General features: G+C 39.9%; 1 protein-coding gene across 1 annotated transcript in view; it reads right to left on the bottom strand.

Moving 5' to 3' along the window:
* The window catches only part of LOC106089126 (uncharacterized), a 121,569-nt gene that overhangs the window by 60,869 nt on the left and 37,022 nt on the right, over positions 1 to 23,678 (bottom strand). Inside the window, exon 6 of the mRNA XM_059365730.1 lies at positions 17,592 to 17,741. Within this exon, the coding sequence (XP_059221713.1) occupies positions 17,592 to 17,741 (150 nt within the window). The remainder of the gene's footprint in view (positions 1 to 17,591; positions 17,742 to 23,678) is intronic.

The raw sequence follows: 23,678 nt of genomic DNA, 5'->3' as shown, positions 1-23,678 counted from the left end.
AGGGTACTTAGCCTGTAAAAGGAGCATTTATTTACCAATTTTGTTGCCATTTTAACTTTGACTTGCATAAGGCTTCTCGTTGTCAAATATGATACTTATCGTAAATATATTTGAATATACCTATGCACATAGTGTTGTTAGAATAAAAAAGTATTACAATTTATCCATGCTAGTGGGTATCTAAAATTCGGCACGGCCGAACTTGAAAGTAGAATCAGTGTAAACTGATGATTTTTTGTGGAAAGATGGTAGGTAGATAAATTTCTGAGCTAAATTTAAATTTTAAACAGCTATTAATAAAATTTCTTAACATAAAATAGCTTTGATTACCATATAGGGATTCTGCAATAGAGCAAATTGTTTGGAGAAGAGGCGGGTAGTTCTATGGTATATGGACTGCAATGAATGCTATGTGTGAGTTTACAAAGCAAAGCTATGCCATTATAAGTAGAGCATATAACTCTGATATGTACCAATTTTCAGCTCAATGTTCTTAATTTATAAAGACTACAGTGGTATGAGACTTATATTTTAAGACAATGGTGTATGGAAAACGAGGGATACGTGTGCAATCCCACAAAACCCATGCGGTTGGGGCGCTGGGCCAGTAATCCGCCCCCGGAAAACTGAGAACTACTATGAGAAACAAAGGAATAGAAAAAACGGACCCCCCCAAAGTTGACGACCCACACAAACGAAAAAAGGACCATGATTTTCGGATCTGCACCTGGAATATCCGCACTTTTTATAGAGAAGGTGCAGTATACGCGCAGGCGGATGTATTAGAGAAGTACAAGGCAGATATTACCGCCTTACAGGAAGTGCGATGGACTGGGAATGACGTCACTACAACACCAAACGGTGACACAGCATGAATTTGGCTGTGGATTTGTGGTTAGTCGGAGACTGAAACACCTTGTCTCCAGCTTTATTCCGGTGTATGAGAGGCTAGCCACAATCCGCATTAAAGCCAAATTCTTCAACATCAGCCTTATTTGTGCCCATGCCCCGACGGAAGACAAAGACGAGCAGACCAATGATATTTTCTACGTCGGGGTTGAGGCTGATATTGGGTTGCCCAAAAAGTAATTGCGGATTTTTTAAAAGAAAGTAAATGCATTTTTAATAAAACTTAGAATGAATTTTAATCAAATATACTTTTTTTACACCCAACCCAACAGATTTCGCCGCGACAAAAAACATGGTAGTTAGTAGCACCAGATTTCAACATAAAAATATTCACAAAGCCACATGGCTGTCACCCGATCAAAATACGAGAAACCGAATTGATCACATTATGATAGATGGAAGGCATTCATCCATCGTGTTAGATGTACGATCGATCCGTGGAAAGGTTTGCACCCGTTTGAACATGGCGAGGAAAGTACGATCTGACACTGCAGGGAAGCTGGACATTGAAAAGCTGCAAACACAACTAATGGCAAGGTCATGCTCCATTCGACTGACCCAACTGCTTGATGATATAATGGCGCAGTGGCAAACCATTGTCCACTCCATGGAAAATGCCGCGAAATCCGTACTTGGTTAGAGGAAGCCTCCTCCAGGAAACCCTTGGTACGACCAAGAGTGTCGAGATGCAATCAGTAGCAACGCGCCAGATGAAGGAGAGGTATCGGGAGAAAAGGAGAGAGGCGAAACGTCTGTTCCGCAGAAAGAAAAAGGAAGTGGAAAGACGTGAGTGTGAGCGAATTGAGATGTACAGGAGTCAGAATGAAGTCCGGAAATTCTACCATAGAATTAAACATCAAACCGATGACTTTGGTCCAGGCACTTCCTTCTGCAGAGACAAAGAAGGAAATCTGATAACTGACACAGATAACATGCTGAGGATATGGAAAGACAATTTTACCCAACTGCTAATGTCCGACGTTGGCGGCGATGAGGATACCGCAGAACCAATCCCTGATGATGGTATAAAACGTTTACCTCCTAGCCAGAATGAGGTCCAAGTAGTAGTAACCCGAATAAAGAACAACAAGGCAGCAGGAGCCGACGGGTTACCCGCTGAACTATTTAAGACCGGAGGCGACACGCTGATAAGGCGTATGCATCAGCTTTTCTGCGCAATCTGGCTAGAAGAACGCATACCCCATGATTGGAATCTCAGCATACTATGTCCCGTACACAAGAAAGGAGACAAGACGGAATGTGCCAACTACAGAGGAATAAGTCTTTTCCCCATCGCATACAAGATACTCTCGAGCGTACTGTGTGAAAGATTGAAGTCTAAAGTCAATGAGATAATTAGGCCCTATCAATGCGGCTTTAGACCTGGTAAATCCACACTAGATCAGATATTCACACTGCGCCAAATCCTGGAAAAGACCCGAGAAGGACAAATCAACACCTACCATCTCTTTGCTGACTACAAAGCCGCCTTTGATACTCCTTTACGTTCAAATATATTTCAAGCCATGTCTGAGTTTGGTATCCCTGCAATATTAATAAGACTCTGTAAGATGAAACTTGCTGTTACACGTTCCTCAGTAAGATTAGGAAAGAATCTCTCCGAACCATTTAATACCAAACGAGGTTTCAGACAAGGAGACAGCCTATGGTGTGATCTCTTTAATATCCTGCTAGAGAAAATTATACGAGATGCAGATGTGAATAGATACGGCACACTACTCACAAGAGAACACATGCTACTCGCCTATGCCGACGACATGGGTCGGTTACCGGAAGTAGTAACTGTAGCCTTTGAAAGAATCGAAAGAGAGTCAGTGAAAATGGGTCTGGCTGTAAATGGAGATAAGACGAAATGGATGGTTTCAACTCCCAAAAAACCTTGCACAACCGAACAGATAAAGAAAATGGAGAAAGTTAGGAACCACAACTTTGAGACAGTAACTTTATCTACCTCGGCACCGCCGTAACCGAAACGAATGACACCATTTTTGAGATAAAGCGAAGAATAATACTGGCAAACAGATGCTACTTTGGACTAAGTAAGCAGTTTAGAAGCAAGGCCACCTCTCGACACGAACGACACGACGAAGATTACACTATACAAGACACTGGTACTACCCGTGCTGTTATATGGTTCTGACACCTCGAAACTTGGTGTCAGAGATTTTAGAATGAGCGCAGAAGATCGAGGCGCTTGGAACGCTATTCTACATTCGGCTAGTAGAACAAATATTCTGTCCTAGCCAATTAAAGTAAGTAAGTTAGGTATATGGAAAAACAGAAGAGCCTCTTATGTTTACATGACAGCATTGACAAACTCTAAGAGATAATATTCATTGCTCATTTATATGAAAATAGTATATGTCGCTACCTATGAAGTTTCAATAATTATTGAACTCATTTTTAATTGATCTACTTAATTCAAAGTGAGGTACTAACATTAAGTCATATTTTCATATCTTTGTAATTCCTTTGAATCCGTCATTTGTTACTACAACTGACAAAGTTTTCTTTGATGGCATACAGCATCAATCACTTTATCACAACCACGTTTTGTTTAATCGTACAACCCTCATTTATGTATGATAAAAGACACATCCAAATCTATACATGTATAACCCAACTCAATATCAATGTTGATATCAATTGTTTTTCGGTATGTATTACAATTTACCTTTCATTTGCATTTTCAAGCAATTTAATTTTTGTCCACAATTTATTGGAGTTTTGCATAAAATATCAATAAATTACAGAGGATACATTCTCATAATGTTTCCGGATATTTTAGGTCATGATAATATTCAATTAATAACACATTATGCCAAACCTTTTAACATTTTAGCATAATGTAAGGGACAGTGGAACGTATGAAATGTTTAAAGTATAGATAAAAAGCAAATACTAAGGCTGACATTATTATACCCTCCACGGGAGGATGGGGTTATATTCATTTCGGTTGAAATATCAATTTCCGACCCTATAAAGTATATATGATTTCTAGATCGTCGTAAAAATATAAGACAATCTAGCCATATCCATCCGTCTGACCGTTTGTCTGTTGAAATCACGATAAACAAGTAAAAAGACGTAAAGTTCGGCCGGACCGAACTTTGGATACCCTACCACCTCCGGTATATATGTAAACCAAACTTCGTCATATACCTTTAAAAAAGGTATAATTTATGCCCCCATACCAGCTATACCGAAAAATGGTCCGATTTTGACCAAATTCGACACGGACATTGAGTGGTCTAGTAAGTGCAAGTCATTGTTTAATTTTGTCCAAATATAGACCGACTAAACCATATACGACTCGGATGTGTCAAATTTCAGCGAAATCCCATTATAAATGTGCCATTTATGGGCCCAAAACCTTAAATCTAGAGATCAGTCTATGTGGCAGGTATAACCAAATCTGGGCCGATCTGGACCAAATTGCAGAAAGTTGTTGAAAATCCTAACACAACACACTGTACCAAATTTCGGCGAAATCGGACAAAAAATGTGCCTTTTATGGGCCCAATACCTTAAATCGAGGGATACATCTGTATGGCAGCTATATTCAAATCTGGACCGATCTGAGCCAAATTGCCAAATTGAAGATGAATAACGAAGGGCCTAGCACAATTTACTGTCCCAGAATTTCGGCGACATCGCACAATAAATGTGCCTTTTATGGGCCCAAAATCTTAAATTGAGAGATCGGTCTATATGGCAGCTGTATCCATATCTGATCCGATCTGAGCCAACTTTAAGATGGATGTCGAAGAACCTAACACAACTCACTGTCCCAAATTTCGGCGACAACGGACAATAAATGAGCCTTTTATGGGCCCAAGACCCTAAATCGGCGGATCGGTCTATATGGAGGCTATATCCAAATTTGGACTGATCTGGGTCAAGTTAAAGAAAGATTTCGAGGGGCCTATATCCAAATCTGAACCGATCTGAGCCAAATTAACGAAGGATGTTGGAGGGCCTAGCACAACTCACTGTCTTAAAATTTCGGCTAAATCGGTCAATAAATGTACTTTTTATGGGCTCAAGGCCCTAAATCGGCGGATCGGCCTATGTGGCAGCTCTATCCAACTCTGGACCTATCTGGGCCAAATTGAACAAGAATTTCAAAGTGCCTAACACAACTCACTGTCCCAAATTACATCAAAATCAGGTAATAAATGTGGACAAGAAATGCACCTTTTACGGACCCAAGACCTTAAATCGAGAGAGATTCGTCTATATGGCAGCTATATTCAAATCTGGACTGATCTGAGCCAAATTGAAGAAGGATGTCGAAAAACCTAACACAACTCACTGTCTCAAATTTCGGCGACAACGGACAATAAATGAGCCTTTTATGGGCCCAAGACCCTTAATCGGCGGATCGGTCTATATGGAGGCTATATCCGAATCTGAACTGATCTGGGCGAAATTATACAAGGGTGTCGAAGGGTCTAACACAAAAGACTGTCTCAAATTTCGGTGAAATCGGACAACAAATGCGAATTTTATGGGTCCAAGACCTTAAATCGAGATATCGGTCTATATGGCAGCAATATTGAAATCTGGACCCATCTGGGCCAAATTGAAGAAGCATGTCGAAGAACCTAACAGAACTCACTGTCCCAAGTAATGGCTAAATTAGACAATAAAGGAGCCTTTTATGGGCCCAAGACCTTAAATCGCGAGATCAGTCTTGATGGCAGCTATATCCAAATCTGGACCGATCTGGGCCAAATTGAAGAAGAATGACGAAAGGCCTATCAAAAGGCCCCATCCTTCGGTGGTGGGTATAAAAATAGAGATAGAAATCGAATTTTCTGCAGCATACGACAGGATTCACGGAGACACCGGAATCTTGGTATAATGAGGTTGATCGAAGGCTTATCATAACAGAATTTATGGCCAAGCAAGACTCGAGGAGCTTCAAACCATTTAAGTCCTCCGGACCTGATGAAATGTTTCCGGCGTTACTACAAAAGGAGGTCGACTATCTGGCGCCTCACTATTTTCATAGCGTGCCTATGACTTGCACATACTCCGAAAGCCGAAACCCAAGCCCGGCAAAGAAAGTTGTGTGACACCAAAGGCCTGCAGACCTAGAAGTCTTACGTCCTTTCTACCTAAAACCATGGAACGTATTGTTGATACCATGATTAAGAGTAGGACATCCATCATCCAACAAACTGCTCAAATGCAAACAGCATGCCTATATCAAGGGAAGGACGGAGGAGACTGCCCTGCACGATAAATACATGCACATAAAATACAAGAATCCTTCTATGCCAAGGGTGCGTTCAACAATATGCGAACCGACACACAGATCTTAGACCCGTACAGAATGGGCCTGGTCCTTAGAAACTGGATATATCATATGGTAAGAAGCAGGTGATTAAATTGCGGGTCCCATAAATATAATGGAGAAAGTGGCACAAGGCATGGCACAGGGAAGTATTTTATCGCCACTCCTTTGGGCCATAATAACCAAATTGCATATGGCATATGACTGGGCTAGACCCAGGGGCATCAATGTTAACCCAAAGGAGACCCATGAGGATGATGAAGGTGGGAAAATTTGAAGCACTACGTTTCCTCAACAAAACGATGTCCATATCTGACTGGATCAAAAACTTAATTGTGACTTTGGGTAGGAAACTTAATTGGAAGTGTCATGGATTGATGATGAGAGCAGTTCGTTCCATCGCGGTATAATCGAGGCAACGACAGGAAACCTGAAAGGACGGCAGAGGGTTTCGATCGGATACCTGAGGCGACATTTGAGGTCAAGTGCAAGGCACTGCTGCTAGCGGCACAGTCTTGGACTGACGGTACCCTAGTATTGCCATCTTAAAGATCATATTACACGGATGGATCAAAGCTAGTGAACAGAATGGGCCTGGGGGTCTCCATTGAGAACCTAGGGACTGAGATCCGTTTTAGACTGCCTGACCATAATACGGTCCAGTAGGCGGAAATCCGGGCGATCACGGAATGCATGAGGTGGTGTGGTGTTAACTCAAGGATGTCGAGTCGGAACATCTTTGCGAACGGCAAACAGTAGATCTGGCAAACTATCGATAATCGCGACTTTCGATATTTTCGATGTTTCTTATATTAAATATCGATAGTATCGATACTATCGTTAATATCCCATCACCAATACTTCAAACGAAAATGAGAATTAAAAGTCAGGATATCGATTTTTATGAAAGCAGTATCAATGCATAGACCGAATAAAAACAAATTTAATAAAGCCAGTTGGAAGACATGAGAGAAATCAATGCACAAAAATTTAGCCCAATGGGATGAATATTGCGCCCTCTATAGGGCAATGTAGCTTATAGGATACATTCAGTATCGGAACGATTATTTTTGTTCAATTTTGAGAAAAATTTAACATTGTCGATAGTATTGACAGGAAAAATATCAATCGATATTCAGACAAAAAATAAAATATCGATAGTGCCATCGAGATTTTACCAGCTCTAATAAACTGGCCATTAGGGCAATAGCAACCAGGATGGCAACATCACGAACAGTCTTGCAATGTAAGAAGGAGATTAACGCCTTCTCTGAGGATGGCACGAACCACATCGTTTGAGTGCCGGGCCATAGGGGAGTAACTGGATATGAGAAAGCGGCCGATTTGGCAATGAAGGCCAGGGAACTGCCGTCAATGAGCATGGTTAACAGGCTTGGCCGACGAATGCGCATGTAACACTTTGGAACAGTGGTAGGAAAAATGGCTGAATATTTGCGCGTAGTGTTCGGTTACGATTTTCAACAACTACGTCAAGTACTGTCCAAATTGGTCATCTACCTGATAGAGCTCATATATAAACCATACTCGCGATTGTACTTCTTGAGCCCCTAGAAGACGCAATTGTTATCCGATTTGGCTGAAATTTTATACAAAGTATTTTGTTGTGACTTCCTCTTACCGTGCTAAGTACGGTCGAAATCGGACTACTGCCTGAAATAGCTATTATGTAAACCGATCTTCCGATATGACACCTGTTGCCCTTAGAAGCCACCGTAGCACAGAGTTTAGCATGTCCGGCTATGACGCAGAACTCCTGTTTTCGAATCCTGTAAGATCATCACAAAAAATGTTCAGCGGTGGTTTTCCCCTCCTAATGCTGGCAACATTTGTGAGGTACTATGCCATGTAAAACTTCTTTCCAAAGAGGTGTCGCACTGCGGCACCCCGTTCGGACTCGGCTATAAAAAGGAGGCCCCTTATCATTGAGCTTAAACTTGAATCGGACTGCGATTGAGAAATTTGCCCCTGTTCTTTAGTGGAATGTTCATGGGCAAAATTTTGCAATTTGTCTTAAAAGCCGAAATTGTTTTCCGATTAGCATGAAGTGTTTTGTTATGACTTCTGCTGTGCTAAGTACAGTCTTAATCGGTCTATAACCTGATATATTGGGTTGCCCAAAAAGTAATTGCGGATTTTTTAAAAGAAAGTAAATGCATTTTAATAGAAATTAGAATGAACTTTAAACAAATATACTTCTTTACATTTTTTTTCTAAAGCAAGCTAAATGTAACAGCTGATAACTGACAGAAGAAAGAATGCAATCACAGAGTCACAAGCTGTAAAAAAATTTGTCAACGCCGACTATATGAAAAATCCGCAATTACTTTTTGGGCAACCCAATAGCTCCCATATAAATCTATACCCTGAATCGATATCTCGAGCCCCTGAAAGCCATCATTTTGGTCTGATTTGGCTAACATTTTGCACTTAGTGTTCTATTATGACGTCAAACAGCTGTGCCAAGCTCATCCTGATATAGCTTCCATATAAGCCAATCTCTCAATTATCCTTGTTCGGTTTCTAGTGGCCTGCATTTTCGCCTGATTTCGCAGAAATTTGGAGCGTATATAATTTTAATCTACTAAATATATTTCGTGTGAATTTTTTGCAGAATCCATGAAAGTGGGCTCCCAAGATTCGGCCCGGCCGAACTTGGCACGTCTTACATGTTTTTATACCCTCCACCATAAGATGGGGGGTATACTAATTTCGTCATTCTGTTTGTAACTACTCGAAATATTCGTCTGAGACCCCATAAAGTATATATATTCTTGATCGTCGTGACATTTTATGTCGATCTAGCCATGTCCGTCCGTCTGTCCGTCCGTCCGTCCGTCCGTCCGTCTGTCTGTCGAAAGCACGCTAACTTCCGAAGGAGTAAAGCTAGCCACTTGAAATTTTGCACTAATACTTCTTATTAGTGTAGGTCGGTTGGTATTGTAAATGGGCCATATCGGTCTATGTTTTGATATAGCTGCCATATAAACCGATCTTGGGTCTTGACTTCTTGAGCCTCTAGCGTGCGCAATTCTTATCCGATAAGAATGAAATTTTGCAAGACGTGTTTTGTTATTATATCCAACAACTGTGCCAAGTACGGTTCAAATCGGCCCATAACCTGATATAGCTGCCATATAAACCGATCTTGGGTCTTGACTTCTTGAGCCTCTAGAGGGCGCAATTCTTATCCGAATGGAATGGAATTTCGCACGACGTGTTTTGTTATGATACCCAACAATTGTGCCAAGTATGGTTTAAATCGGTCTATAACCTGATATAGCTGCCATATAAACCGATCTTGGGTCTTGACTTCTTGAGCCTCTAGAGGTCGCAATTATTATCCGATTTGCCTGAAATTTTGTACGACGGATTCTCTCATGACCATCAACATACATGTTTATTATGGTCTGAATCGGTCTATAGCCCATATAAATCGATCTCTCTATTTTACTTCTTGAGCCCCCAAAGGGCGCAATTCTTATTCGAATTGGCTGACATTTTACACAGGCCTTCAACATATAATTTAATTGTGGTCCAAACCGGACCATATCTTGATATCGCTCTAATAGCAGAGGAAATCTTTTCTTATATCCTTTTTTCCCAAAGAAGAGATGCCCGGAAAAGAACTCGACAAATGCGATCCATGGTGGAGGGTATATAAGATTCGGCCCGGCCGAACTTGGCACGTCTTACATGTTTTTTTTCCATCAGTTGCATTTTTTTTATTATTTTCGCTATCCACTGTAACATTCATATCAACAGTTTTGTACATGTCTATGTAGATGTTGTAAAATAATAAATGGTCCTTTTTTAGCCCTTTTTTTTCCTGCCCATTAACCCATCGCTCTGGTTGTGTCTCATATCATTTTCATTTCTTTATCAAAGCCTACCACAAATGCCTTTTAGCTTCTTTTATTGCGGCATCCGGTCTCTTTGTGTGTTCGGTTTGCTTTGCTCATGATTCCCCTATGGTCAAAATGTCATTTGGAGTATTTCATTGTAATTGTCCTTCATTTAGAACGGACATTTCAAATAAAATTACAATAAATAATTAAATATTATGTTTATCGTAGGTGCGGCAGGCAGACAGAGCAAACGAGTTTATCGCTCAACCATCTCAAACACCCAGGAATACACCCACCCATTCTGGCTGCATTACATACACATATGTAAGTGAACAGTGAAAAGTGAAAAGAAAACCTTTTTTTTTTTTGCTAAACAGGAAATTAAATCAAGACACCAGCAACAAGAATCTTTACGGTCCCAGCTATTGCTAACTTCCATTCCTCACTGACAAAAAACAGGCAGAGAATTTAGTCTGCATACAAAAAAAGATGAATAGGTGTTTTGTTGAGTGTGTGTGTGTGTATGTGGGTTTTTGAGGCTCTTACATGTATGAAGGCATAAAAACTTTTATAATACCATGGTTGGTATACAGATGGCATTATCATCTATCAGAGCATACTACTGTCGGACAGTTAACTGAGATGGTATAACTTTCTCAAACATAGATGGTGTTGTTTTTAGAGTGAAGAAACTTCAAAAAGAACGAAGACAATATATTAAGTAAGGCCGTCAAACTTTACAAGCCAAATCGGATAAGAATTGCGCCCTTTGGAGGCTCGAGAAGTTAAGACCCCAGATCCGTTTATATGATAGCTATATCAGGCTATGAACTGATTTCAACCATACATATCGCAGTTGTTGGAAGTCATAACAAAACACGTCATGCCTAATTTCAGCCAAATCGGTTAAGAATTGCGCCCTCTAGTGGCTTAAGAAATCAAGATCAAAGATCGGTTTATATGGCAGCTATAAAAGGTTATGAACCGATTTAGAACATACTTAGCACAATAGTTGGAAGTCATAACTAAATACTCTGTGCAAAATTTCAGCCAAATCGGATAATAGTTACGGCCTTTCGAGAAGTCACGACCCCAAATCCGATTATATAGCAGCTATATCAGGCTACGGACTGATTTCAACTATACTTAGCACAGTTGTTGGAAAGTATAACAAAACACGTCATGCTTAATTTCAGCCAAATCGGATAAGAATTGCGCCCTCTAGTGGCTCAAGAAGTCAAGATCCAAGATCAGTTTATATGGCAGCTATATCAAAACATGGACCGATATAGGGCGTTTACAATACCAACCTACCTACACTAATAAGAAATATTTTTGAAAAATTTCAACCGGCTAGCTTTTTTTCTTTGAAAGAAAGCGTGCTATCGACAGACAGACGGACGGACATGGCTAGATCGACATAAAATGTCATGACGATCAAGAATATACATACTTTATGGGGTCTTTGACGTATATTTCGAGGAGTCCCACCCGAGGATACCCACCACCTCGGGTATGGTTGCAAACCACCTTTCGCCAAAATCTGGTGAAAAATGCATACCTTATGCCCCATAGCAGCTATATCGAAATATGTTCCAATTTGGACCGATCTGCGCCATATTGCAGAAGTATGTCGAGGGGCTTAACCTAAATCATTGTCCAGAGAGTCCCAGATCGGTCTGTATGGTAGCTATATACACATCTCGATCGATCTAGGCCACATTGAAGATGGATGTAGAAGGGCCTAATGCAACTCACTGTGTCAACTGTGGGCTTAATTTAACTCACTGTCCCAAATTTTGGGAACATCGGGTAGTAAATGCACCTTTTATGGGCCCAAAACATTAAATCGAGTGATCATTCAATATGGCAGATATATCCAAATCTGGACCAATCAGTGCCAGATTGAAAATGGATGTCGAAGGGCCTAATACAACTCAAGGTCCCAAATTTCAGCAAAATCGGATAATAAATGTGGCTTTTATAGGCCTAGGACCTTAAATCGGCAAATCGGTCTCTATGACAGCTATAGCCAAATCTGGACCGATCTAGGCCAAATTAAAGAAAGATGTCGAGGGGCCGAACACAACTCACTGATCTAAAGTTCGACGACATCGGACAATAAATGGGCCTTTTATGGCGCCAAAACCATAAATCGAGAGAGATCGGTCTATATGGCAGCTGTAACCAAATCTGGACCGATCTATGCCAAATTAAAGAAAGATGTCGAGGGGCCGAACACAACTCACTGTCCCAAATTTCGGCGACATCGGACATTAATAGCGCCTTTAAGTGCCCAAAACCTTAAATCGAGAGATGGGTCTATATGGCAGCCATATCCAAATCTGGACCGATCTGTGCCAAATTGAAGATGGATATAGAAGGACCTAACACAACTCACGGTCCCAAATTTCAGCAAAATCAGATAATAAATGTGGCTTTTATAGGCCTAAGACCTTAAATCGAGAGATCGGTCTATATGGCAGCCATAACCAAATCTGGACCGCTCTGTGCCAAATTGAAGATGGATATAGAAGGACCTAACACAACTCACGGTCCCAAATTTCAGCAAAATCAGATAATAAATGTGGCTTTTATAGGCCTAAGACCTTAAATCGACAAATCGGTGTTTATGACAGCTATATCCAAATCTGCACCGATCTATGCCAAATTGCAGAAATATGTCGAACAGCCAACTCACTGTCCAAAATTTCAGTTTTTATGGGCCTAAGACCCTAAATCGGCGGATCTGTCTATATGGCAGCTATATCCAAATCTGGACCGATCTGAGCCAAATTAAAAAAGGATGTCGAAGGACGTTACACAGCTCACTGGCCCAAATTTTTGCAAAATCGGATAGTAAATGTGGCTTTTATAGGCCTTAGACCCTAAATCGGCGTATCGGTCTATATGGGTGCTATACCGAGATATAGTCTGATATAGCCCATCTTCGAACTTAAGCTGCTTATGGACAAAGATAGGATCTGAGCAAAGTTTCAGCTCAATATCTCTATTTTTAAAGACTGTAGCGTGATTTTAACAGGCAGGCGGACGGACTTGTCTAGAACGTCTTAGATTTTTACGCTGATCAAAATTGTATATACTTTATAGGGTCGGAAATGGATATTTCGATGACAACGGAATATACCCCCGTCCTTCGGTGGTCGGTATAAAAATAGAAGCCAGTTGCAACTTAGTTTTAAAAATGTTACTCCTCTTCTTTTCAGGATGTCCTTCGATGTAATATACCGTTAAGGGTGTCCATTTTATGTCCTTTTTACGTGACCCACTCTGTTTTTCTTGATAAAGGGTGATTTTTTTGAGGTTAGGATTTTCATGCATTAGTATTTGACAGATCACGTGGGATTTCAGACATGGTGTCAAAGAGAAAGATGCTCAGTATGCTTTGACATTTCATCATGAATAGACTTACTAACGAGCAACGCTTGCAAATCATTGAATTTTATTACCAAAATCAGTGTTCGGTTCGAAATGTGTTCATTCACCGTAACGTTGCGTCCAACAGCATCTTTGAAAAAATACGGTCCAATGATTCCACCAGCGTACAAACCACACCAAACAGTGCATTTTTCGGGATGCATGGGCAGTTCTTGAACGGCTTCTGGTTGCTCTTCACTCCAAATGCGGCAATTTTGCTTATTTACGTAGCCATTCAACCAGAAATGAGCCTCATCGCTGAACAAAATTTGTCAAAATTTGAACACATTTCGAACCGAACACTGATTTTGGTAATAAAATTCAATGATTTGCAAGCGTTGCTCGTTAGTAAGTCTATTCATGATGAAATGTCAAAGCATACTGAGCATCTTTCTCTTTGACACCATGTCTGAAATCCCACGTGATCTGTCAAATACTAATGCATGAAAATCCTAACCTCAAAGAAATCACCCTATATATATTTTCTACACGGTATTCATTTTAAAAACTTTCATCATTCTAAACAACACCACCCTCTACTACATATACGTATGAATAAGAAAACATTCAAAGGTTTCCCTAAAGTTACATAGGCTCTCAAAGTTTCATACCCATGCAGGCAGGTGGACAGGCTTTCTCTCAATAGCTCATCATACTCTAGGCAGCAATACCTGCCACCTGCCTTAATTAAACTTCTTGCTTTTGTCTACTCGTACAGCTTCCAGCTTCACCAAAATTGTGGCAAAGTCAAGTACACACGTTTTTGGTCCTCATGAATAATTAGACTGTATTCGTTTAATTGTTCTTCTTGTGTTCATTGTTCTTCTTGTGTTCATTCAAGTTCATCATTTCAATTTACTTGAACTTAATTCATCGTTTCGAGTTGAGACTGTATAACTTTAACGAAGTGAACTGGGAGCTTGAAACTCCAACATAACCCTCTGCTCTAACAATACTCACTCACAATGGTACAGGTTAACCCAGGGATTATGTAATTTCTTTGGAGACTAACATCATTGCAGTGTTTTTTTGGGGAAAAGAAAATTCAATATTACATGGATGCAACTGTTGCTAGATGTCTGTGTTTTTTTTTTCTAGCCACATATAAGCAAGACTTATATCACCTGGGGATTAATGTTTGAAATTTTAATCATTGGCAGTTACAAGCAAAATGTGAATTGAATTAAAAAAATTGAGATTTTTTTCCAGGAACACTTCAAATAATAGCTATCAACTTCATCGATAGTTCTTCAGATAGTTATTGTATTATATTTGGCTGGAAAATCACAACCAGCTATTGTTGGCGATTTCAAACACCTCAAAGTGAACAAAATGTTTGCATATCTACCATTAATTATTATGATGATACTTATCAAACTTTTGCGGCTTCCAGGGGCTCACGGAATCAAATCCAGAGATCAGTTTATATGGGAGCTACATCAGGTTATAGACCGATTCAGATCGTACTTGTCAGAATAATTGGGAGTCATAACGGAACACTACGTGCGAAATTTCAACCAAATCTGACGAAAATTGCGGCTTCCAGTGGCTCAAGAAGTCAAATCGGGAGATCGGTTTATAAGGGAGCTATAACTAAATCTGAACCGATATGGCCCATTTGTAATTCCCAACGACCTACATCGATATTAAGTATATGTGCAAAATATCGTTCGACCGCTATTGTGATTTCGATAGACGGACGGACTTGAATAGATTGACTAAGAACGTCGAGACGATCGAGAATATATATACTTTACTATTCGAACCGGGCCCGCTCTGCTGCGTCTTCTTTAACTCTCTAATATCTTTTAAGGATGGGGACACTTCGCCCTGAATGTGAAAATCAAATTCATGCCATTGTGGCATATGTCCGTCTACGAAGCTGAAATGTTGTGATTGGTCTATAGAGGCACAACAATAGAAACCCTATTTGGTTTTTGCTGGCGGTAGGTGACGTTAGGTTAGGTTGAAAAGACTTTTTTGGGGTTGCCCAAAAAGTAATTGCGGATTTTTCATATAGTCGGCGTTGAAAAATTTTTTCACAGCTTGTGACTGTGTAGTTGCATTCTTTCTTCTGTCAGTTATCAGCTGTTACATTTAGCTAGCTTTATAAAAAAAGTGTAAAAAAAATATATTTGATTAAAGTTCATTCTAAGTTTTATTAAAAATGCATTTACTTTCTTTTAAAAAATCCGCAATTACTTTTTGGGCAACCCAATAAATCTGCTCCATGCCGCTATAGACATACACCTAAGCCAGTAATACAGTAACCTAGAAGAAGAAAATCTAAGTCAGTGTTTCCCTGCTACTTACAAAATCCTTAATTGTTTTCCATGCCACGCCCCTAAGTTGGTTCATGTCTGGTATAGTGACCCCACTTAAGTGCCGGTATCCGTTAGACGCGAAAGCCGGGCAATGAAAAAGAAAATTGCTCCAACGTCTCATCATCTTCCCTGCATGCCCTACACATGCCGCACCGATTTTACATAAGTGAGCTTGTAGTCCTATGTGTCTCGTCATGATACCAATAGCTATTCCGATCTCCTTCTTACTTCCTTTCAGTAATAGCCTCATCTTTTCAAAATCTGGATCCCCCCATAGTATTTTCGCCGTCCTATTCACCGTTTCGCTGTTCCACAGTATTGCATGCGCATTCGTCGCCTACGCCCTTAACTCGGACAGCGGCGACCTTAAAGGTTTCGGGTTAACCAAGTTTATTGACGGCAGTCCTCTGGCCTTCATTGCCAATTTGTCTGTCCTTTCATTCGTCCTTACTCCACTATGGTCCGACGCCCAAACGGTGCGGATTTTGCCAATCTCAGAGAAGGAGTTAATCTACTTTTTACACTGCAAGACTGTTCGTGGTCTTACCGTCCTGGTTGTTATTGCCCTTATGGCAATTTTATTGTCCGTAAAGATGTTCACATTGGACATCCCCGTGTAACATTATCTTCCAAATAGTCAGGCAGTCTAAAACAGATCTCAGTCCCTGGGTTCTCAATGTAGACCCCCAAGTCCACTCCTGTCCTCTAGCTTTGATCCATCCGCGTAACATGATCTTCCAAATGGTCAGGCAGTCTAAAACAGATCTCAGTCCCTGGGTACTCAATGTAGACCCCCAGGCCCACTCTGTCCTCTAGCTTTGATCCATCCGTGTAACATGATCATCCAGATGGCCAGGCAGTCTAAAACAGAACTCAGTCCCTGGGTTCTCAATATAGACCCCCAGGCTCACTCTTTCCTCTAGCTTTGATCCATACGTGTAACATGATCTTCCAGATGGCAATACTAGGGTTCCGTCAATCCAAGAGTGTGCCGCTGGCAGCAGTATCTCGCACTCGCCTTCAAGGTTTATCTCAGGTATCCTATCGGAAACCTCTTCCCTTCCTTTCAGGTTTCCTATCGTCGCCTCGATTATACCGCGATCCATTCTCCCATCGCCTTTAGTCTCACAGCCGCAGTGGCTGCCTCACACTTAACCTGTATGTCAATGAGTCGAATATCCTAAGACTCTTAAATGTGAAATTTTTATTCGAATTGGCTAAAATTTTACGAAATGACTTCTTTTATGATCCGCAAATCATCTTACAAACAAATTCACATTAGTAGCGAAGGGTATAAAATATTTAAAAATTACTGTCTTTTAAATATCAAATTTTCCACAAAATTTTCCTATTTTCCCTCTGATACTCATTGCCTTTCAAGTACGAGTGTGTAATACGCTTACTTGCTCATGACTCAATTTATGTAATCCTTGATGATCCTGATGAGCACTAAGCTACTCAATTAAATCCCCATCACACAAAAAAAAAATCCATAAATTGTGGTCTTCCCTTGCATCCCTTTCAATTAACTTAATTGCATTTCGGCTAATTTTATTTAATTTTCGATTTATACCTCTGCACAAGCGAGGATATCATTTTAGGCGAATCATTTACCTAACCATCATGCAAACATACAACAAAACACAGCACACACACACTCACACTCACACACACACATACAAATCCCCCATTTGTGGATGGCTAAGGTCACTTTGTATGGTTAATACTTACGATAAAGTTTAATTGCTCCATCCGTATCGCCGAGCGAGTTTTTGGCAACGCAACGATATGAGCCAAAATCCTGTGCGTCAACATCATTTATGGTCAAACGCATTGTGATTTTATAGCCACTTTCATATGTTTCGGGGACAAAGCGTTCACCTGCAATGTACAGAGTAGAATTAAAAATGCTGCTTTGAAATGTGTCTGTGGTGAGGAAAATGGTGGGGTTGAGGGAAAATTCTTCTTGTTATGAATTGTTAGCCAATTTCAGTAATTTGAGCAGTTTAATAACATTAATGGCCCTTGTATCAAAGTATAGCGAGTTTCATGGTATCCCCCCTCAGTGGTTTGTTGTTGTCGTTGTTGTTTTTTTAAGGCAACGGCTTCTAACTTTTTCCACCAGTATCAATTTCAAATGACATTTAATCCTTTGCGTTGTTCGCCGCCATGTTGCTGTGTTATATAAAGCGGCTGCCCAGGAAGGGTGTTAGCTATTTATATAAAAACTGGATTATATTGCCAGCAAACTTTGTGAAGGGTGAATTTATGAAGTTTTAATGAAGTATTTCAAGTTATAAAATTATCATTAAAATTAAACGAAGCTAAACAGGTGTACAATAGCTTCTACACAGGAAGGTCGTAGGGGTGAACATTTACTTTTCGGAAGACTTAAGTAAAGTGGTTGCTTTAAAAATTGTTTTAAAGTTCAAGGAAACAACTTTCTAAATCCTTAGCCTTTCAAAATGGACTTGGGCTTGTTGGCATAAATGAGAAATACGAGTACCATCATGATGCATTAACCTTACCATCCCAAAGTAGCTGTAAATCATGTAAATTCACGGAACGCTAACTTGGAAGTAGAGACAAAGTCAATGTAAAACCAGTAAAGAAAGGCAAAAGTCGGGCGGAGCCGACTATATAATACCCTACACCACCGAGTATACGCAATACTTTTAATAGATAGCAATTATATCCAAATTTAGTCAAGTTTTAATATTGCACACCTATTGAAGCATGGAATAGAACCTTGTACGAATTTCTTACGATGGTACGAAAATTGTGGCTTCCATAGCCTTAAAAGTCGAAACGCATAAAAGATATATATGGGAGTTTCATTTAAATCGATTTTGACAAAATTTTTGCACACGTATTGGGATGTCAAGTAAACTATCTCATGAAAAATTTGGTAGAGATCGGAGCAAAATTGTGGCTTCTACAGCCTTAAAAGGCCATATCGGATGAAAAATATATATGGGAGCTATATCTAAATCTGAACCGATTTATATAAAATTTTTCACACATATTGGGACGTCACAAAAAGCTCTTCGTGCCAAATTTTGTTAAGATTGGACCAAAATTGTGCCTTCTCCAGCCTTTATAGGTCATATCGGATGAAATATATACATGGAATTATATATAAATCTAAGCCGATTATGATGAAATTTTGCACACATATTGGGACGTCAGAAAAAGCACTTCGTGTCAAATTTTGTAAAGATCGGACAAAAATTGTGCCTTCTATAGCCTAAATAGGGCAGATCGGACGAAAGTTATATATGAGAGCTATATCTAAATCTGAACCGATTTAGATGAAATTTTGCACACATATTGGGACGTCACAAAAAGCACTTCGTGTTAAATTTTGTAAAGATTGGACAAAAATTTTGCCTTCTACAGCCTAAATAGGCCAGATCGGACGAAAGTTATATATGAGAGCTTTATCTAAATCTGAACCGATTTAGATGAAATTTTGCACACATATTGCGACGTCGCACGAAACATTGCATGCCAAATTTGGTAGAGATCGCACCATAATTGTGGCTCCTACAGCTTTAAAAGGGCATATCGGATGAAAAATATATATGGAAGCTATATATAAATCTGAACCGATATAGATGAAATTTTGCACACATATTGGAAAGCCACACGAAACATTTCATGCCAAATTTGGTATAGATCGCACTAAAATTGTGGCTCCTACAGCTTTAAAAGGGCATATCGGATGAAAGATATATATGGGAGCTATATCTAAATCTGAACCGATTTCAATAAAATTTTGCAAGCATTTTGGGTCGTTAAAAAAACCACTTCGTGTCAAATTTTGTAAGGATCGAACCAAAAGTGTGGTATCTAAAGCTTTAAAAGGACACATCGGATGAAAGATATATATGGGAGCTATATCTAAATCTGGACCGATTTTTCTCAAAATCAATAACGTTCGTCCTTGAAGTAAAAAAGAGACTCATGCAAAATTTTGTGAAAATCGGACAACAAATGCGATTTGTACCTTGATTACAAGAATACATAAACAGACAGACAGACGGACATGGCTAAATAGAATCAGGAAGGGATTCTAAGCCGATCCGTATACTTATCGATGCGTCTAGCTCTTCCCCTTCTTGCAAATTCAAATTTTGCCCATGAACATTCCACTAAGGAACAGGGGCAAACTTCTCACATATCAATGAGTACAGTCCGATTCAAGTTTAAGCTCAATGATAAGGGGCCTCTTTTTATAGCCGAGTCCGAACGGCGTGCCGCAGTGCGACACCTCTTTGGAGGTTGGCCGCAGTGTGACACCTCTTTGGTGAGAAGTTTTACATGGCATAGTACCTCACAAATGTTGCCAGCATTAGGAGGGGAAAACCGCCGCTGAATTTTTTTTTTTGTTTTTTCTGATGGTCTCGCCAGGATTCGAACCCAGGCGTTCAGCGTCATAGGCGGACATGCTAACCACTGCGCTACGGTGGCCTACTTCTTAGCGTTGCAAACAAATGCACAAATCTATAATACCCTGTACCACAGTGGTTGTGGTAGGGTATAAAAAACTAGATAAAAGGCGTTAAGTTCGGCCGGGCCGAACTTTGGACACCCACCACCTCGGTTATATATATAAGCCACCCTTCATCATAATTCGTTGAAAAATGCACAACTTATGCCCCTATAGCAGCTATATCGAAATATGGTTCGATTTGGACAAATTCGACACGGATATTGAGAGGTTTAATAAGTACAAAGCATTTTTCAAAACTTTGCCAAATTTCGGCGAAATCGGATTCTAAATGTGCCTTTTATGGGGCCAAGCTATATCCAAATCTTCACCAATCTAGGCCAAATTGAAGATCGATGTCGACTAGCTTAACACAAATCGGATAATAAATGTGACTTTTATGGGCCAAAGACCCAAAATCGGCAGATCGGTCCTTATGGGGGCTATATCCGACTCTCTACCGACCTGGGATAAATTGCAGAAAGTTGTCGAAGAGTCTAACACAACTCACTGTCCCAAATTTCGGCGAAAGCGGACAAAAAATGCGCCATTTATGGGCCCAGAACCTTGTATCGAGAGACCGGTCTATATGGCAGCCATATAGGCCTTATCGGATGAAAAATATATATGGGAGCTATATCCAAATCTGGAACGATCTGGCGAAATTAAAGATGAGGAAGAGCCTAACATAATTCACTGTAAAAAATTTCATCAAAATCGGATAACAAATGTGGCTTTTATGGGCCTAAGACCCTAAATCGGCTGATCGGTCTATATGGGGGCTATATCGGAATCGGGACCGATCTGGGCCAAATTGGAGAAGAGTGTTGAAGGGCCTTACACAACTTACTGTCCCAAATTTCGGCGAAATCGGACAATAAATGCGACTTTTATAGGCCCAAGATCTTACGTCGAGAGATCGGTCTATATGGCAGCTATATCCAAATCTAGACTGATCAGGGCCAAATTGAAGAACAATGTCGGAGACACAATGCACTGTCAAAAATTTCATCAAAATCGGATAGCAAATGTGGCTTTTATGGGCCTAAGACCCTAAATCGGCTGATCGGTCTATATGGCAGCTTTATCCAAATCTGAACTGATCTGGGCGAAATGGAAGAACAATGTCGAAGGCACGATGCACTGTCCCAAATTTTTGGCAAAATCGGGCAATAAATGTGGCTTTTATGAGAATAAGACCCTAAATCGGCTGGTCGGTCTATATGAGGGCTATATCCAACTCTGGACCGATCTGGGCCAAATTGAAGAAGGATGTTGAAGGGCCTAACAAAACTCACTGACCTAAATTTTGGCAATATCGGACAATAATGCGCCTTTTATGGGCCCAAGACCCTAAATCGGCTGATCGGTCTATATGGGGGCTATATCCAATCTGGACCGATCTAGGCCAAATTGAAGAGGTATATCCATGAGCCTATCACAACTTACTGTCCCAAATTTCGGCGAAATCGGACAATAAATGCGCCTTTTATAGGCCCAATATCTTATATCGAGAGATCGGTCTATATGGCAGCTATATCCAAATCTGGACCGATCTGTACCATATTGCAGAAAGATTTTTTTGGGGCCTAACTTAACTCACTGTCCCAAATTTCAACGACATCGGACTATAAATGCGCCTTTAATGGGCGCAAAACCTTAAATCGAGAGATCAGTCAATATGGCAGCTATATCCAAATATGGGCCGATGTGGGTCGAATTTATACACTTTATAGGGTCTTAAATGAAAACTTCTATGTGTTGCAAACGGAATGCCAAAATGAATATACCCCCATACTTCAGTGGTGGGTTTAAAAATGCAGGTTTTGACATCATCTTCGAAATGGGTGTTTTGGGAGATTTTTGTTTTTTGGAGCGGATTAATAACCGCAACCTCTTTATACCGTACACCACTTTTGTGGTACAGGGTATTATAACTTAGTGAATTAGTTTGTTACACCCAAAAGGATGAGAGATAGACCCATCGATAAGTATACCGATCGACTCAGAATCACTTTCTGATTCTATATAGCTATGTCCCTCTGTCCGTCCGTCTGTCTGTCCGTCTGTCCATTTTAATTTGTCTACAAATTACAGGTCGCAATTTTCATCTAATCGTTTTCAAATTTGGTATGGGTATGTTTTTCATCCTAGAGACGAAGCCTATTGAAATTGGAAAAAATCGGTTCAGATTTGGATATATTGGGTTGCCCAAAAAGTAATTGCGGATTTTTCATATAGTCGGCGTTGACAAATTTTTTCAACGGCTTGTGACTCTGTAATTGCATTCTTTCTTCTGTCAGTTATCAGCTGTTACTTTTAGCTTGCTTTAGAAAAAAAGTGTAAAAAAAGTATATTTGATTAAAGTTCATTCTAAGTTTTATTAAAAATGAATTTACTTTCTTTTAAAAAATCCGCAATTACTTTTTGGGCAACCCAATAGCTTCAGCTTCAGTAATAATGCAATAAAATGGTCATTTGTTAACCGATTCTCTCAAAATTCGGCAGTAATGATTTTTTTGCGATTTTATATATCATTGGTGAATTTCAAAGAAATCGGTTCAGATTTAGATATAGCTAGCATACATATTATATACAATATATCGCTCGATTTTCACTCCTAGAGCCACTGCAAGCACATTTATTGACCGATTTTGCCAAAATATGGCACAACGCTTTCCTCGACGACTACCACAATATACATAGAGTGTGGTCAAAATCGGTTCAAATTTAGATATAGCTCCCATATATATGTTCGTCCGGTTTGCAGTAATATTGCAATAAAATGGTCTTTTGTTAACCGATTTTCTCGAAATTTGGCAAAAGGGATGTTCTCTTGACTCCCAATATCGCTGGTTGATTTCATGGAAATCGGTTCAGATTTATATATAGCTCTCATATATATATATCGCCCGATTTTAACTTCTAGAGTCACAGCGAGCTCATTTATTGACCAATCTTGCCAAAATTTTGCAAAACGCTTTCCTCGACGACTGCCACAGTATCTGAGGAGTTAGCTGGAAATCGGTTTAGATTTAGGTATAGCTCTCATATATATGTTCGTCCGATTTTAAGAAATATTGCAAAAAATGCTCATTTGTAAACCGATTCTCTCGAAATTTGGCAGGAAGGATTTTCTTTTGACTCCAACATTACTGGTGGATTTCATGGAAATCGGTTCAGATTTATATATAACTCTCATATATATATATCGCCCGATTTTAACTTCTAGAGTCACAGCAAGCTCATTTATTGAAAAATCTTGCCAAAATTTAGCAAACCGCTATCCTCGACGACTGCCACAGTATCTGAGGAGTTTGCTCGAA

This window comes from Stomoxys calcitrans, chromosome 3 (assembly GCF_963082655.1).
Source record: "Stomoxys calcitrans chromosome 3, idStoCalc2.1, whole genome shotgun sequence".
Classification (NCBI taxonomy): domain Eukaryota; kingdom Metazoa; phylum Arthropoda; class Insecta; order Diptera; family Muscidae; genus Stomoxys; species Stomoxys calcitrans.
Note: the sequence above shows the minus strand (reverse complement) of the source record. Positions and strands in the feature narration are given on the sequence as shown.